General features: G+C 39.9%; 1 protein-coding gene across 1 annotated transcript; it reads left to right on the top strand.

Moving 5' to 3' along the window:
• Positions 1–1732: 1732 nt before the first annotated feature.
• TNFRSF11B (TNF receptor superfamily member 11b) lies at positions 1733–18159 on the top strand. The gene is made up of 5 exons (XM_009087755.4): positions 1733–1982; positions 11338–11707; positions 15206–15400; positions 15745–15969; positions 17014–18159. The coding sequence occupies exons 1-5, from the start codon at positions 1953–1955 to the stop codon at positions 17400–17402; spliced, it is 1209 nt and encodes a 402-aa protein (XP_009086003.1). The 5' UTR covers positions 1733–1952; the 3' UTR covers positions 17403–18159.
• The last annotated feature ends 201 nt before the right edge of the window (positions 18160–18360 follow it).

The raw sequence follows: 18360 nt of genomic DNA, 5'->3' as shown, positions 1-18360 counted from the left end.
ATCAAACACAGGGAGCTTGCTATGCAGGTGGTGCTTTTCTTTCTGCTGTATCTGAGATGAAAGTAATCAGCCTCACCTCCCTCCCAGGATCCCCTGACTTGACACAGGACCTGCTTCCAATCGAAAGAGACACATTCCCACGTCTAGCTCTTGGCCTTTGAGAGAATAAAAGTAGTTTAGTTTAAACTTCTATTTAATAACTTAGTAACTTCTAGTTATTGATGAACTAAATAACTTCTGTTGGTGGAATTGCTGTAGCATTATGGTTGACACTTGAAGTTGGTCCCTGCTTGGAGAACACCATACTCACACAAAGCCATCCTAACATGCTCAAAGATGTCCAGCTCAGGAACAATCCTTCCCACTGCCCCACAATGAAAACATGGGAATGTACAGGTAAAATTCATCTATTGGCACTACTGTGCTTTTACCTGGGCAATACATTCATAAATATATTTAAGAATAAATGCCAAAGTATTAAAAAGTTGTGAAAAGATTACAGGAACATTTGTATCATCCATTCCAGATATAATACTAAACAAGTGGCGACTACAACCCATCAAATACCAGCAATGCTCCCTCAGGTGGTAGGCTTTCTCTGTCAGTTTTCACACCATTTCTCACAGAGAATTTACCACTAATTCAAGTGTCTTGAATTTTTATCACCCTGACAAGTGTAACCAGAATCTGTTTCAATCTTAGGTTATGTCTGATGCATGTTCAAATGGCTGTAGATTTGTAAGGAGGCACGTGTGAGGCTGTCCTTGAAAATGATGGTTTCCAAACAGTGTAGCTGAATTTTTATGAAACAATGTGCAGGCTTTTTCCACCTAATTCTTGCCAATCCTTGTGACTCAAAGGGGAGAAACTGCACAGCCCAGTGCCAACAGGGGCCCCAGTTTCAAATGCTCAAGAGCTGGCATATCCAGATCTGAGGTTTTGGTCTGGCCTGTGAAAAGGGAGAAAAAACCATCTGTGAAATCTGGAGGCATATCAGGTTTGGCTTCTTCCCCAGGATCCCACAGTCTCCCATAATCCTTTATAGCTATCTGCAGGTTGGGAAAATGAATCCTCTCTCTGCACTTTCCTGTGCTCCACACCTGGCACACACAGGTTCCCCGGGGCTTCCATGGAGCCCTCGGAGCATTCCCGGGAAGCATGAACAGCAAGGTTTGATCCTTATGGCTTCAGAAAAATGCCCTTCTCTAACTTAAACTGGGGAGAAGGAAGAACAGCGCCCTGAGTGGGACTTCTGCGGACAGGAGCATGCTAAAGACACGTTTGTCGCTGGAAAATCACAGCAAGAGCCCCGGGCCGCCGCTCGCTCGGGCCTCTCCTGGGCCAAGCCCCTAGGGCCGGAGCAGGCCGGAGGCGCCTCGGCGAGAGGCGAGCGCCGTCCCTCGCATTCCTGCCTCAGCAGGAAAGGGGAGCGAACGGGGACCCTCCTTCGCCTCAGCTTCCCCGCCCTAGCCTTCGCTTCCAGCCTGCCCCGCTGCTGGGAGCCCCCGGGGAGCCGAGCCAAGGGACCGGAGCCTCCCCTCCGTCCCCGCTGCAGAGCGCAGCGCAGCGGAGCGGAGCGCAGGGCGGCACAGCCAGACAGCCAGACAGGGAGCAATTAAACCCTCCCCTCGCCAGCCCCCGACACTCCCTCCTGCATTTTCCAGTCTGTGGTTACGGCGCTCAAAGGGTTCCATTAAGTCACCAAGTTTTACAGGTTCCTTAAAAAAAAAAAAAAAAAAAAGGAGGGGGGGGGGGGAGGTGAAGGGGAGTGCGCGAGAGAAAAGTTTGGTCATGGCAGGGAATGTGTGATCAAAGCTGAGCCCAGGCTTCCTGTTACACCGGGACTATATATATATCGTGTCTTTAATGTTGGGAATGTAAGCAGCTGCTGGAGCCTGGCGCTGACTCTCTGCCTGATTCCCAGCGCGCTGAGGTTTCTTCCACCGACCACAATGAACAAGTTCCTGTGCTGCACGCTTGTGGTGAGTCCCTTCGCAGAGGTAGATAGGCTCTAGGATGCGTTGCAGCTTCAGACATCAGGCTGGAGAGACACAGCTTTTCTTCTGGGCTTTTGTTTTGGGTTTGGGGTTTTTTTGGGGGGGGGGGTGTTTGTTTGTTTGTGGGTTGCTTTGTCTTTTCTCCGTTTTCTTGGTAAACCTTTTGTTTCATTGCTCCAAACTTTCCTGGTGAGTTTGGAATGTGATGGACACGTTCAGCTCCAGGGAGACAGCAGGGATTTTCATCCCATTCTCAAGGTAGTGGCATGATTTGTTTTAATTTTGCCTTTCTTTTCCTGACTTCCTCCCTCCTTTTGTAAGGCCTCATCATACTGGTCTGAAGCAAAACCCTGTATCAAGTAATGCATTTAGAAACTGTAGGCTGAAATGTTTGTTTCTGATTTACAAAAGCTCCATCCCTGCCTGCCTCTAATCTCTGCTGCAGTGGCACTCTCCGGTACTGGGTTGGCTTTTTTACCCAGGAAAACCACTGTGAACTCCACAAAAAAAACCCTCAAGTGTGTGGTTCTTGTCTTGGCTTAGAAAATTCAGCTTCATATGCAAGGTGATGAATTAGTAGCTGTGTCAGTAGCTATTACAGAAGAAGTTGGGTTAGTAAATCTGGTATAAGTCCCTGCTTTAATAAGTTTTTGTTTACTTGGTGATTTAGTAAGATACTTCCAAATGCAAATTAAGAGATGTTAGCAGTGCAGTAAATCTTTCAAAATGTTATTTAATCCATTTAGTCATATGGAATTGTATATGAGTTCAGTTTAATTAAAACCTGCCTACAGACAGATCCTGTGTTACATCTATTTGGAGGCTCTTAATCTTTTGCATAAGGAAACTTTCAAAGAAAAACATTAAAAAATAATATTCAGAGCAGTCTCTTGCCAGCACAGTAACTTGCTTCTGGGTTGTTTTGGTGAGCACAACGGCATTAATGTTGTGGCAGAGCATTAGAACTGAGATCCATTTATTCTGAAAGCTTTTTATAAATGCAACGAGATTTCCAGGATTTGATGAGTAATGCGTGTTTATTACTCTCTGTACAACTTTCTGAAAGAGCTTTTTGAGAAAGAAACCCAAAGTAATTAATGGTGCACGGGAAGTAAAATTTGTCAGGCTTGTGGTTGGCAGATTGAAACACAGGACAACTTTTTTATTCCATGTCTGATGTTGTGCCTGCTTTGTCAATATGAAATCACAGGAAGTTAATCTGGGAATTTCAGCAATATCTGGTTATCAACCTGGCTTCTTATCTGTAGCTGTCATAAAATAATTACATTAGGATTTTGATTTTGATTAAATGCAATGTGCTTGTTCATGTTCTCCCACAAAGTAATAGCATTTGATGAATTTCAGCATAATCCTCTGGCAGATGAGTCTTGGAGCTGAAATACATCAGTGGCAGTACATAGCAGAGAGATCATCATTCAACTGCATTATTATTGTTATTAGTATTATTATTATTACATTTATTTTAAATTATTGTGAGATGTAAGTAAAATTAGTGAAGTTTAAGTACTGTCAGATGTGCCAGACTCAGAAAAGCAGCTTTAGTATCTGTTTTTAGGAGGTACAACAACTCTTGGAGGTACAACTATAGATCTAAGTTCTGTGTGTCTGGCTCACATACCTCCTAACCTAGTTTGGGAACCTTGTATCTAGAAAGACTTTTGGGGCATGATGTACTTTCAGGCTTGGCCTCTTTGCTAAGGTTTCAGAAAGGTTATACCTGATGTGGTGGTGCACTCATGGTTGTGTTGTTTGCTTGGAACACTAAAGCTGCTTACAAACATTATGAAGTTGGACTCAATGGAGAGAAATTCCCCAGAGCTGAATCTCATTACTTGTCACATAACTATCTTGACCCTTATACTTGAACTTTCTCTATTTTGGATCTCTGGGCACATGTGACATTCTTTTTCTGGCCTGCCTGTTGGGTTTGCTGTGTGTAGGCAGCAGTGGCTTTGCAGCCTGTGAGGGTAGGAGTTATCTTTCTGTCTGACCTTCTTTCTGTCTGCATGTCTGCATCTTGGTTAAAAATAAAACACTAAGGTTACCAGAAGAATTTTAAAAAGATATTGTCACAATTGAAGTAACACCCACTGTTCAAATGTCATGGAAAACCTAATTTTGTTCCTTCTGTAAAAACACCTGTTTGCACATGGTACTGGACATACATCCTCTAGCTAGCAGTCAGCTGTTAGTAATTCTGTCAGTGCAAAGGGAGACTGTAGTTACAGTGGGAACATCCCAGGTTTGGGTTAGCTCTAAATCTTGCTGGCATTCTGGTGAATAATGTTCCAAAATGTAAGACACATATTTTGGAGAGTTATCTGCTTAGTTTTCCCTGCTTTCTCCCTTTACAGGTTTCAAGGCAAATGTAACTCATATAAATGAAGACTTTCAATTTAGCACTTCTGATAAGATGTAAAACTGCTCTTCATCTGAATTTCATTTTCATACCACTGAAAATGAAACAGTAGTTTAGACCCCTAAATTGCTTGTGAATGACAACTAATGGTGCCTCAAAAAGTCTCTACAAGACTTGACTTTTTGGCATATTACTTTACTGGCAAAGAAATGAAGACAGTGTTTCATAGCCTCAGTTTTGAATACAGGTCACTCAGGAGAGTCACCAGTAGAACTCCTTACGTAAAAGAGGAGCCTCCACTTCATAAAGTGTCTTCCAAACAAAAATAGGTCCTGTTATTCCAAAGTGAGTTGATTACAATGAAGCAGTTGGTAGAATGGTAGTAGAGCTTTATAAGCTGAATTCCAACCAGTGAAGATGAGTCCATGTCAGATTTCATTGTGTACCTGGCACTTAGCTGTGGTCTGCAGAAAGATCCTTTGTCTGGGCAGTGCTCCCATGAGTCTGCAGCAGCCCACAGGTCAGGTCAGCAGTGCTGCAGAGCTGCTGGCCCAAACCAAAGAGGTTAAATCTGGTGATTGCATGGGCCTCCAAAACAGCAAGATGAGGTGGATGAGAGCTAGATGGGAGTAATTTCTCCCAGGATGGCAAGTATTTTACAATGGTGATTTTCAATAGGTAGATGTGGATCTGATCTAGCACATTCTGAATCACATTCTTGCACATTCTGTCACATTCTGGATCTGAGATACAAGCTATTGATGAGGAGGACCTTGATAATATCAACCAGTGCTATATTTTGCCAGTAGGATTTCTCTGGGCCTGTGCATGATTTCAGTGAGGAATTTTGCCTAAGGGCTGAGGATATGTGAAAGCCTCCTGCCTTTGCTTTGTCCAAATATTTTGCATAGAAGGCAAAGTAGGAGAGTTGTGAGGTTTTACTTTGAACCCAATGCAAACACTGGGAGCAATCTGACAGATGTCTTGAATGATTATTTATCACACAAGAAAATATGCTTTAGAATACTTGTGGAATGCAAAACAGAAACAGATTTATCTTTCTCAGCAAATTAAACATTCTCCTTTGGTCTACAACCCAAAACCACAAAGCCAAGCTATATAATAATATTTTCATATGCTGAAAAGCCACTCTCTCTTCTTCCTCAAAGGACTGATTTAAAGGGATAATGCTTGAAGGATTCTTACTTCATCTGCTTTGTCTTCTAGTTCATTTTAATTCAACAAGAGAAATCAAGCAGCTCTTTGCCTTACATTTAAAGATGAAAGAAAAGAGCATGTATTTTTTTTGCCCAAGATCTGAAATGAAATTTTACAATCACATTATTTCTCTTTCAAAAGTGTCTTCTAAGGAATCAAACAAATGGACTGCACAGGCCTTTTATGTGTATGCTGACATAAGGATGGTATGAAGAAATATAGTTTCAGGCCTAATGTACTGAGTGACACAGTGAAAGAACTGCTGTCTAACCTTGGGTAATTCATCTTGAATAAGTTCTCAGCATTTGTTTGCATCACACTGGCTTACACTAGACTTATATTTCAGTATTTACAGTTCATCCCAATTCCTCACCCTGAGACATCCTGAGAGGTGCCAGAATTTTCCCCAGGGACATGGAGGAAGATTGAGTTCTTCAGTCTTTTTAGCAGTGAGCCTTTGACACTAGAACTCCATTTCACCCAACAGGTTGTTAAATGTAGTTAATTATATTAGGTTTTGTTCTAGTTGATTTTTTTTCTGTAACAATTTTGTTATTGATAGCATTTCATACTCATAGAACAAAAAACCCCCTAACCTTTATAGTTTTTTTAAAAATTGAGCCTTGCATTTTACTAACCGTAGGAAAACTGTTTACAAATGAATCACACTAACAATTCATTTGTCAGGATGAAAAAGATACTGAGCATTATTTTCTTCCCTTAGTGCTGGCATATAAAGAATTGGCTGAGGGTTTAAAACTGAAAGAAACTGCCTGGATCTCTTCAGTCAATTTGCCATCTCTTCCAGGAAACGAAATGTCATATTTGCTTTCAGAAAGGCATTGAGAGCTATATTTAGGATACATGGGTTTCTTACACCTGCTTCTCGGTGAAAGGCTGTTCCCAATCTTCCTCTGACAAGAGAATCCCCTTTTCATTTGCCAGTATTATCCTGCAATGGAAAAAGTTCTCTCTGAGTTCACTGTCTATCTGTACTGAAGCCATAGCTTGTCTTGTGACTTGCCAAGCTATTGAAAAAGTCCAGATCCTCTCCAAGAAGGAGCTCTCCATTTCCTTCTAAACTTTCTCTGTACTGCTTCCTAGTGAATTATCCTTTCCTAAAAAAGGATGAACAGAACTTTACATAATGACAAATCCATTAATGATTCTGAATGACAAATCCATTAATTTGGTTGTGTGCAGCACTGATGGATGCTAGCTTTGGTTTCAGAAGGGTTATAGGGTGAACATATTCATTGTCCCTTCTTCTGATTCCCATAGACTGAAGCTGGACTTGTAATTTCTCCCTTCTTTCAAATTAGCACATGGAACCTTTTCCAGAAAGAGTAAAACAGACCAGGCTTGTTTATGGAAGAAATCTTGCTTTCTATGAAGCTTTTGTGGAGACCACTGTTCAGAACTAGTAAGTTCAGATCATGGCACTTTCTTGTGCTCAAATAGTGCTTAGTGAATAGAAAACATTCACTAAGCATTCAAAGGAGCTTAGTATATAGATCACCTTTCAATATGGGCATTCAGATCAATCAGAGGTTTTGTGTAGCTAAGAAACTGGTATCAAGTTGGTCATAGCATAGTTTAGGAGAGGAAATGTCAGGAAAGATATAAAAAGCATTTAAATGCCATTTTAATTTGTCTTAGGAACATGCTTTTGAAGGGCCTATCCTGATCATCTTTATTTACTGTGTTTTACTTTCCATATCAGAGTAGCTCTTGGGTACACAAAGTGGATTTAGCAAAGTAAACTGAACTGATGAAAGCAAATCTAGAGATGGACCCCAGAGACACAGCAGATGCACTGTAACCACTAATGTGTGCTTGTCCATGAGAGCAGATTGAAGTTAGTCCAAAATATCACCTCAGAATAATACATAATGTAGATGTCAGGTGCTTGGCACCATCTGTTTGCTCTGCAAATCTGCTGTAACAGGTGATGCAAATTCCTAATGTAAGCACAAACTCAGTGTGTGTTAGGCCAGAAGAAAGGACAATTTAGTGATGTTCCCCTCCAGCTTATTCTGTGAACTGGGGGACAAAAGAGTATTTTAATTCTGTTTGTGCCAAGTTGCTGCAGTAAAAATAGTGAAAATTATATTTCATTATCTTCCACCATTACTACTGAATTCTTGCAAAACATCTGAAAAATAGATTGACTTTACTTTGGCACTTGATGTAGGCTTAAAGATAACTTCTGATTTTCAGGTTGCATATCAATATTCAGAATACTCAGTTGTGCTATGTGTGTTTGGACTGCATAGAAAACAATATTGCAGATCTTTTTTCTTAAGTATTATCAAGTAACCTACAGTAGTCTTATGAAGTGTGGTATTGGGGATTGAGGTCTAGAAATGTACTTAGCAACATTCTGATGGCTATATTTGGTCTAAAACAAAATCCAGAAAAAATTCCCTAAACAAACCCATATGCTGTCTATGCTGTTGTTTGTATCTGATGCATAGAAGAGATGGAAGAAAAGGAAAGAGCAATATCACTATTTTTGTGAATTCAATTTTTGATTTGGGATTTCTTGATCAAAAGGTGATGTTGATGTTTAATAGTCCTTTATTATTTTCAGTATTATGATTTTAATAGTCCTTTATTACTATGTCAGTAACATCTTGAACTCGACTGTTTGCAATCTCCTATGGCAGTGAGTTGCACAGCTCCCTGTGCCAATAGGCCCATTGTAGTAAAACAGTAGTAATGGTGATCTAGCTCTGTGTTGAAAATTATGTATAAAATGCTCTGGTAAAAATCTGAGATATTCATTGCATATCTTTTGTTTGAAGGATTTTTATGTCATCATATTTTACTAAATAAAATAGTTGACTCCTGCATACATGTGGCTCAGCCACTGATCAATGGATTACTGCAGCTACGTAATGTGTGTTCCTGGGGAAAAGGGAAAACAAGTGTGATGTGCTTTTCTTTTAAAAGCAAAAAGAAAAAAATCAAATTCAGTTAGTCAGGGAAGACTGTTTTTTAAGTGATGCTGATTTTTTTTATCCTATTATTATGGGGTTGGGTTATGCTCATTTAGATTAATAATATTCTAGTTGCCATTATTAGTTTATAGTTATTGGTTCTTCCAAGGACAAAACTCAGTATGTCACACACACATATGGTTCAAGTATTGTTTTGCTCAATTTTTAAATTCAATTCCTCTCAAATTTTGTTGAAATGTTTTCAATTTTTATTGGCTTGTTTCCCACAGCCTAAGTTCTTCAGGGAGCAGATGCCTCCATTCTTCCCTACAAATCCTATGCTTTCATACCCTGATTATTGAATTCTAATTAATTTTAATGCTGAATCATCCCCTGGAGCAAAACTCTTTATTTGCCTCATACATGGTTTCCAATGTAAATAGTTGAGTAAGGAAAATAGATAAAATCTTGTTATTCTTGCACCTACATGTTGCAGAGTAGAGTTAACAGTTACGAAATGATTCACCTACCTGTTCATTACATGAAAATGTGTCACCACGGGTAGAGGCACAACCCAGAGGAGCAGATTCTACTGCAGTGACAGCTCTGGATTTGTGGGGAGCTGTGCACTGCAGAGCAGGAATACTGATGTTTCTGCTCAAGCACTGCTGCCCATATGACTGACTGCTGCCCCTAATAATTTTCACAGTGTCACATTTTCACCCCTGTTGGGAATTGTCTTGGGTTTCCACAGATATCTGTGTGAAGTGTGGGTTGCTGCTTATCTTTGTAGTGCCTGTGCCACATGTTGTAGTCAGATATGTTCTGTGAAGGGATGTTTGTGTCCATGCAAGTCTTGGACTCTGGGATGCTGTATTATCTATTACTGAACTAAAAACACAGAAGAAAACTTCGTCATTCACATCAACAATTAATGAGATAATCAGGACTTCCTTATTACTCGAGTCATAGCTGTAGATTTACCAAGGGTGGGGGCATTTTTCCTCACTGTAAAACCACTCACTATTAAAAAATGTGCTGCACCCTCTTTGTTAAATAGATCATATAAAACAGATCCAGTCATTTAAAGAAAATGGTGTTATTAATCAAACTTCAAAAACTAATAAGGAATTTCTCACAGTGAAAGGTATTGTGCATTGAGACCACAAGAAAAGTGAGATCTCCACTTCTAGAAATCAGATAACTTATCAGTCAAGGGTACTATTAGTCAAGGGTAGCTACAAGAAGCTGTAGGGAATATCCATACTCTTTGCATTTCATTCCTCATCCCAAGTATAGCTGTATGAAAAGTGGATTCATAGACATGCAACAGGAGAATGCATTTAAGAGTACTTGCTTAAGCAATGAGTTCCTAAGTTAAGCATCTCGCATCACTTGTTGATTACTGTGAATTGTGTTAATGCAGACAAAGTTTTAAATTGTCATTTTCAAACTTAATAAGATTATGGCTTTAGAAGTGCTATGATGTGGCAAAATTGAGGCCCTTAAATGAAGCATCTCAAGAAAATACAGACTTGAAAAAAAAATAGTTCGACTTATATTTTGGAGACTTTTGGAAAAGAGGAAATACATTTTTGCAATTGAATTGGCAACTCTGTGTTAGCTGACAAGGATTAAATTAGCAATAAAGACAAGTCAGATCTATAATTTTATTGGATACACTGAAAAATGTCTTAAGTCAGATCCAGTTTACTTCATCTTTATAAAATAATGTATAAGTTTTGGAAGAGCAGTGGCACATGCAGCCATGCATACAGTGCTGGGACAGAGCTGGGTTATCATTGAGGAGAGTGAGCTGTTGGCAGACCCTGTGGGGATCAGGGTGGTTCTCAAGAGTTATTTTTGTGGTAGACTGACAGAATCACAGAACAAAATTTTCAATTATAAGATCAGAACAAAATGATTTGGAGGTTGTCTCTGCAGCAAGGCAGGCTGCCTCAGATCACCAGGTCCCCAATCAAACCAGCAAAGTTAAGTGTTGAAGGAAGCAGGAGGACTCTAGCTGTCATGGTATGTGCTGGTACTGAACCAGCTTTTCACGACAGCTGTGAGCCTGCAGTTGTAGGTAGGAAATGAAAGCATTGGCCTGTCTCTTCCAGCTCATGCAATTTAGTCCTTAATGTGTTCTTCATACCCCACATCATTCTTTACCTTTGTCTCAAGCTGTGTCTTCTCCTTTGATGTAGTTGCCACATTACATCCCAAATGCTTCTGCATATCAGTGCAAAATTGAATGGAAGGCATTAAAAAGTAACCTCTGTTGTTCTAGCCATTAATTTCTGTAAAAAATAGTGTAAGAGAAATAGTGTAAGGAATGACCTTCAAGGGTATCTGTGGTGATGGTGCACTATACTGGTCATATTCACATGCTCAGGCAAAATTTCTTTTGCATCTAAAGTAGTCAATGCTTAAGAATACAAAGGTGCATAATCTCCACCTTTGCTGTGCATTGGACAAATTCTCTGGTGCCAGGCAGTAAAAGGTCATTGCCCAGTGATATTAAAAGAGTGTAAATCAGAGAAGAATAGTCTCTACATCTATGGAAGGAATCACTTAGGTGGGGAAGATTTGCTAGATGAGATCCTAAAACTTCCCCATTCTAAGATAGACATGGGAGAGTCTGGAAGCTTGCCGGTATCTCAGAAATTTCTAGTGCAAATATTTATTTGAAAATGAGTGACATGAGTAGACTCATAAACTCATTGAAATGCAGGTTTCCTTGTGATCACGGTGCTCCCCGGAACTAAAGGGAAGTGATGTTTTATTTTCCTCTTGCTAGCTCTTGGACATTTCTGTCAAATGGACCTTCCAGGATGACTCTACCCCCAAGTATCTCCATTACGACCCAGGGACATCTCGCCAGCTGCTGTGTGACCAGTGTCCTCCCGGGAGCTACGTGAAGCGGCACTGCAGCGCCAGCAGCCCGACGCAGTGCGCTCCGTGCCCGGCTCAGTACTACGCCGACGAGTGGAACAGCAACGAGGAGTGCCAGTACTGCAGCACCGTCTGCAAGGAGCTGCAGTTCGTCAGGCAGGAGTGCTCCAGCACGCAGAACCGCGTCTGCGAGTGCGTCCCGGGCAGGTACCTGGAGCTCGAGTTCTGCTTGAGGCACACGGAGTGTCCGCCCGGCTCCGGGGTTGCCCAGGCAGGTGGGTCCCGCTCCTCCATAGGCACAGACGTAATCAGAGCTCTGCAGCACGTCCACGACTCGTGGCAGTTACAAGACTAGGACAGAGGCTTGTCCAGACGAAATTGCAGGACAGTAAATTGTAAAGCCAATTGAACTTGTTCTAATCTGCATCATTCGGACTGTAGCCAAAGGAAGGTTTCTCAGTGGAATACCCTGCTCCTGCTGTAATATATAACTTAATGGCAGTAGCAAATGTAGCAAATTGCACTCTAATGAGAAACATGATGGATTGCCTCTTTTAAAGGAACATTATCTGGAATGTAGTATTTGTGTGTGTGATAAATAATAATGGTTTTCATTTTGAAATCTGCTGTTTCAAGCAACTGTATATCTTGACAAACACCAGGAGTGCTAGATGTTTGACACCAAGTATATAATTATAACAACATTAATATAGCTCTAGTGTCAGTGCAATATGTGGTAATAATTAATTATCAGCATCCTAAGTGGAATTTTCCTTTCTTAGGGAAACTGTTACTATTATCAAGCAAACAACCATTTCTTTGTCAAGCAGGCTGGCATAGTGCTGAAAGTCTGGTGGGAATATAGAGCAGAGCAGCACTTTTCAGTGGAGTGTATTCTTCATTTAAGACAAAATAAATTGTTAAACCAATAATTTGTTCTTCCCTCAAAACCAAATACATCATTAATTGTTTGGCAAATGCTGTGGCCCAGTTTAGCTGCAGTATTTAACACAACCTGAAAGAATTGTAAACTGTCATTGAACCAGAGCTTGATAACTGCCTGGAGAAGAACACTGAGGAAGGAAATGCAGAAAATCAAAGTGTCTCAGACACCTGCTGGCAGAATGATTTCCCTAGGAATTATGTACCTGCAGTGAGAAACACTAGGGTTGACCTGTGCATTTTAGTGCTGAGATGAATGACAGGCTGGGAGTCCTTTTCTGGGTTATGAACCTCTCACTGGAGAGCAACTATGGCAGAAGGAGAAACGTCACTGCTGTAGCTGCTCACTAGTCCTTGAGTAATTGGTTGATGCCCTTCCACTGTTAAGCATTTCCACCTGGCAGTTACCACATCTTCATATTGCAAACCTTCATTAACCCAAACTATTATACCCAGGGGCTTGGGTTAATGAGGTTCCACTGTATCTCAGCAGCAAGTCAAAAAGGACCAGAAACAAAATCCTTAGAAAGACTTTGGGAGGTGAAAGTATAAATTGTCTGAGCAACCAGCCTGCTGCACCTGGGCACAGTGAAATATGGCAGACAAATTTCAATCCCTCAGATCAGAATTAAGCAAACTTTTAAAGAAGATAAAATGTTGAATTTTGTAACATCTTGAAAAGTTAGTTTCCAAAAGACCATCAGATTGAACCAGCTAAATCCAAGCAGTCCTCAAAAAAGGAATGAAACATTGTAAAAATAATTGCATCCCCCTGTGTCAATACCGCTTTTTAAGGTGAGGCAACTAAGAGTTTAATAAGCATGTACTGCTTATTTGTAAGTAATAAGTAAGTAACTGTGTTACTGCTCTTTGCCATATGATAGCCTTGAACTTTGTAATGATGCACATTCAAGTGAAAGAAAACCTAAGAGCAGAAAAATATGATTCCACTCCCACACAGGGAGATGGTGTGGTCCAGTGCCTCATTGAGGGCTTAAAGCATTAGAAATCTGTTTCCCTGGTGCCCATTGCTCATGATTACACTGGGATATCACCTTCCTTTGTAGTCCCTTTTTGTGAATGAAGATTAAGGCTTTGTTCCTTTCTGCCGCGGCCAGCTCTGTATGAGGCAGGGTTTATAGCAGCATTGTAGTGGGAAAGCGCACTGCTGCTCTGTCAGAGGCAGCTCTGTCTCCCCGGTGGCGGCTGCCGTTTCCCTGGGAAGAATGGGGGATTCCAGGAGGGTTGGAGGGAGTGGCAGAAGGGCAGGCAGACAGCGGCAATTCGTGCCCTTAACAAGAGCGGCGAAATAAACAGGGAAGAAGCTGGCAGAGCAGGTGACTTTATGCTCAGTCCTGAGAACACTGATGGATTACGCGATATATTCCTCCCTTGTGCAGCAAAGATTATGCAGCAAACTCTGAGCAGAACGACGCGCCATTTGCAGGAAGATTTCCGCTTCCTTGCTGCCGGAACACAAGAGCAGCCTGTCTGCGGCAGGGAAAGTTGCTGAAATGCAGCTGTGTCAGGCCAGCTAATCGCTGCCCGCGCAGTGCAGGTGCTGCCCGCAGCTGCGTCCAGCCCAGAGCTGCAGGCAGCGCTCACTGCGCAGGGGCAATGCTGGGGCTGCACAAAGCACAGGCTTTGGGAGGGGGCTGGCACATACAGGGTCTCTGCCAGCTATAGACTCCTTCGTTTCCACTCGTTGTCTGATGAAGTGCTAGGTCAGGTTGTCTGCAAGCACTCTTTTTGATTTCACAGCTGATTGAAAACTTGAGATGCATACTCTTTTTCTCTAAGAATTTCCCAAAATAAAGAAAATATTACTAAAAAGCTAACAGGAAAATAAACATCCACATGTAAATACTTAAAAAATACACTAGATGGAGGCATTTTCTTATTCAAATATAGTTTCCAATTTTTAAAAATAATTTTTAAGCATGTGCTTAAGTTCATGTTCAATAATGCAGTATTAGATACCAGACTTCAGGCACTCGTTAAATGTTGGATGAACAAGGATAAATTAGGAGTGAGTATACAGCAGTTATTGGTGCTGTTACTTTCCTGCCACTGGTGGTTAGACTGCATAGTTTCAGATTTCATGGATTCATTTTCTTACTCTTTGTAAATGTGCTAGAACCATATGTTGTCATTTTGTTGTTGTATCATATATTTAATTCTGTAAATAAAGTAAGTAGTAGTAGAAGTAAAACTATGCATTATAAATCACGAAGCAGAACATGTATGTCTATTAAATATTTTTTTAATATTGGACACTGCTTTCTTTGCTTTTAATAATGCTTTATTCAGGCCCCAAAAAAGAATTACAATATTGTTGTCATTAGCTGATATTGAGTTGGATTGTATTTTTATCTAGAACTGAACTAACCCATTCAAGTAAGGTTCTGGGCAGTTATTGCAGAGTGAAATTCAGAACACATTTTTTTCCCACTTATTTACAGAATATTTGTATAGTTGAAGGATGAAGATCAGACATAGTGTAATGTCTGAATAGACTTGAGTAATCAAGGTTTTAAAGAATTTACTTTACTAAATTACTGATTTAATCAGTAATCACTGCTTTTAAACTTGGTAACAAGCATATTTAAGAGTACTGTTACCTGTATTACATCAGCAGGAACATCCTTCTCCTATGGCATCTTCTGTCTCTTTTTCTTCCAAAGTGATTCCTTAATAGATCACAAACATGAAAAGCAGAAGCATGACAGTTTCGAGAGGAATGTTTTTTGCTTTCTGTTTTCTTTTTAATTTTCTTTTCCCCACAGTTGAGGTAATATGTAATTGGATGCATTGTTTTCCTGTTTCCACAGGTACCCCTGAGAGTGACACTGTATGTGAGAGATGTCCAGAGGGATTTTTCTCAAATGAAACCTCCTCCAAAGCAGCCTGTCTTAAGCACACAAACTGTAGTGCCCTGGGTTTCAAAATAGCTTTGAAAGGAAATGAGTTTCGTGACAACATCTGTCAGGAAAACACAGATACGACACCTCAAAAATGTGGAATTGGTGTGTATCATATTAAAGAAGAGTGCTCTGAAAACGTACCTTTAGTTATATTAAAATTAATTTACCAAAATCCGGGATAAAAATATCTAGCTTGTTGGCTCTTTGCCTGCTTTGGTGATGGCCATAGTAGAATTTTAATTATTGTAGCTCAGACCAAAAAGAACTCAAGCACAAAGAGAAACAGCACTACAAAGACAACTTCTTAGTCTGTTTTTAAAATACTTTTTCTTATCATTCTTGCTGCTCGGTTGTTGTTGTTTTTTGGTTTTGTTTTTTTTTTTTTTTTTCTGAGACAGTTAAGGTAAGAGATCAGAACAATTGACATCTTCTCTTTCTCATTTCAGATGTAACCCTGTGTGAGGAGGCTATGTTCAGGTTTGCTGTTCCTACTCATGTCACACCAAACTGGCTGAACATACTAGCAGACAGCTTGCCTGGGACAAAGGTTAGCACAGAAAATATTGAAAGGATTAAACAAAGGCACAGTCCTCAAGAACAGACCTTCCATCTCTTGAAACTATGGAAGCAGCAAAACAAAGAACAGGATATGGTCAAGAAGATTATCCAAGGTATTTTATTGTGATAGTATATGCATTATAAAAACCCTTCTGATTGGCACTTAAAAAATTGCTTGGATCAAATGCTCCCTGGGGATGTGTTGTGCTTGGAGAAGGGCCTGCAAGCCTTCACTGAGATACATCAATGAAGTAAGCATAGAGAAGTTAAAAGGAAGCAGGAACAGAATTCCACTTCTCCAGATCAGTCAAGAACTGAATTATTCCCAGACTTGTCCACTTTGGAGCATGTGTTGTGCCATGACTAAGGTCCTCTTTTGAGAACTGCCCAACATACAAAGAATTTTGATCAAGTGAGCAAAGTGTTTCCCACTGTAATATCTGAGCAACCGAGGTTAGAGGGAGCTGGTTCCCTGCAGCTGAGAGTGCTTGGCTTCTGTAAAGCAGAGGCTGATATTTTGGACTGGGGCATTTATCCACAGTGGATAAATGGGAGTGAGGGATACATAGACAGGCTTTCCCTTCTTTTTCCTTTCTGGTACCTCTTTGTCATGCTGATTCATTTGTTCATTTGATTCGACTTTGTGCTGAATCTACCAAGACACGTTTCAAAGATGAAATAGTGCTGCAGTATTAATAACAAGGTTTTTTACAGCAGTAAGGCCAACTCTTTTCATGTAAACCACCATCAACAACCACCACATTCAAATGACAATGACATTTTGTCCACTCAGCATAGATTTGAAAAATGCTGCAGAAATGTTTTTTTTACCCCTCTGCTATTTAGTATATATGCTTATGTCAGTCTGTTAAGTGGCTAGAGTACTTCAAAATTACTATTTTAACAAAGTTTGCCTAGGCATTTCTGAAGAGAATGAGCTAAATTTTCATTCACTGGAAGCAAATACTAGGAGTCCTATCACGTACACAAAACATTTTGCAGTATAAATGGGCCCAAGTAAGCAAAGATGAGAGAATTATTTGAAGCAAAGAGATTTGGAAAGCAAATTCAGCTTGGAAGTTTGGAAGGATTTTTGCAGGCCACAGTAAAGTTGTAATGTGCTGTACTTACCTCTCTTCTTATTCTGCTTTCTATAGACATTGATCTTTGCGAAAACAGTGTCTTAAAGCATGTTGGCCACCTGAACCTCACCTTCGAACATCTCAACACACTGATGGCAAGCTTGCCAGGCAAGAAAGTGGGAAAAGAAGATGTTGAGCGCACAATGAAACTATGTCAACCCACAGAGCAAGTTCTGAAGCTTCTCAATCTGTGGAGAATAAAGAATGGTGACCAAGACACCATTAAAGGTTTAATGTATGGACTGAAGCACTTGAAAATGTACCACTTTCCAAAACGAACCATCCAAAGCCTGAAGAAGGTGATAAAGTTTCTTCACAGATTTACAATGTATAGATTATACCAGAAACTCTTTTTAGAAATGGTAGGGAACCAACTTAAATCTGTGAAAGTAAGATGTGTCTAACTCAAGATATGTTTCTTTCTCCACTGACTATTCTTTCCCTAATTACTGCCAGCAGTAATTAAACTGGAACGTTATTTCACTACATTTTGATTTACTATTTATAGAAATGCCTGACTGGAATAGTTCTAAGTCTCCTGCCGTGGTTTTGAAGGGTTTTTTTGCTGTTTTTTTTTTTTTAAATAAAAATCACTTTTGTAAAAGCTATTAACCCGATGGTAACACTAAGGGCCTGATTCTGCATTTTTGCACATTCAGAGTTGAAAAGTCCCACTATAGTCACTAGATGAGAAAGGAATTCCAGACCAAGCTCTACTCCAGTATTTGCTATTTATATTCTTCAAGGAATAAACATTTTTGTTGTACATATTTATTAAGTTAAATGGATATGAGACTGAATTTTAGGAAGAGAATTGGAAAGCACACTGTATATTTTCTAGTTAAACAAATATGATTCCATATATTTTTTTGGCAAAATTTTGTAGCATGCCATAAGAGTTATTAATTTCTTTACATTTTGTATTTAAAAAATGTATTATTGCTTAGTATTATTTGTATAAGTTGTGGTATCTTTTGGCAAGGATGTTTTAATTTATCCAATGATTTTAACTCAAATACGGTGAAAATATAGCTCAAGTGACCTGAATATTTAAATATTCTGTGAGGAAGTGAATGTACCATATTTAAGAAGCTGGATTTTTATATAGAATTTCATAATCTTATTTTATAAAGCAATTAAATTTTTCAGTTTAGTTTTTGACTGGTGTTTTACTCTTGATTCTAAACTAGGAACTAATTACAAAGACAGACTATGTGGATTTTGCACTTTATCTTGGGCTTGGGTCTCTGCTACTCCCTGTCTGGTCTAGTAGTTAATGTGTGAACCAAGTAAATATTGATCAGCACTGGATTTTCATAGTCACTGCAAAGGTGTAGAAGAAGCTACAAAAGTCTTAATGGT

Source organism: Serinus canaria, chromosome 2 (assembly GCF_022539315.1).
Source record: "Serinus canaria isolate serCan28SL12 chromosome 2, serCan2020, whole genome shotgun sequence".
Taxonomy (NCBI): domain Eukaryota; kingdom Metazoa; phylum Chordata; class Aves; order Passeriformes; family Fringillidae; genus Serinus; species Serinus canaria.
The sequence above is the reverse complement of the archived record's forward strand: the minus strand, read 5'-3'. Positions and strand labels throughout refer to the sequence as shown.

What these genes read in the sequence shown, in the direction of transcription:
- TNFRSF11B (XM_009087755.4), top strand. Translation starts at nt 1,953, where the DNA reads ATGAACAAGTTCCTGTGCTGCACGCTTGTG. An exon ending in CTCCGGGGTTGCCCAGGCAG is followed by an intron (nt 11,708 to 15,205) that starts GTGGGTCCCGCT and finishes CTGTTTCCACAG; the next exon opens with GTACCCCTGAGAGTGACACT. An exon ending in ACCTCAAAAATGTGGAATTG is followed by an intron (nt 15,401 to 15,744) that starts GTGTGTATCATA and finishes TTCTCATTTCAG; the next exon opens with ATGTAACCCTGTGTGAGGAG.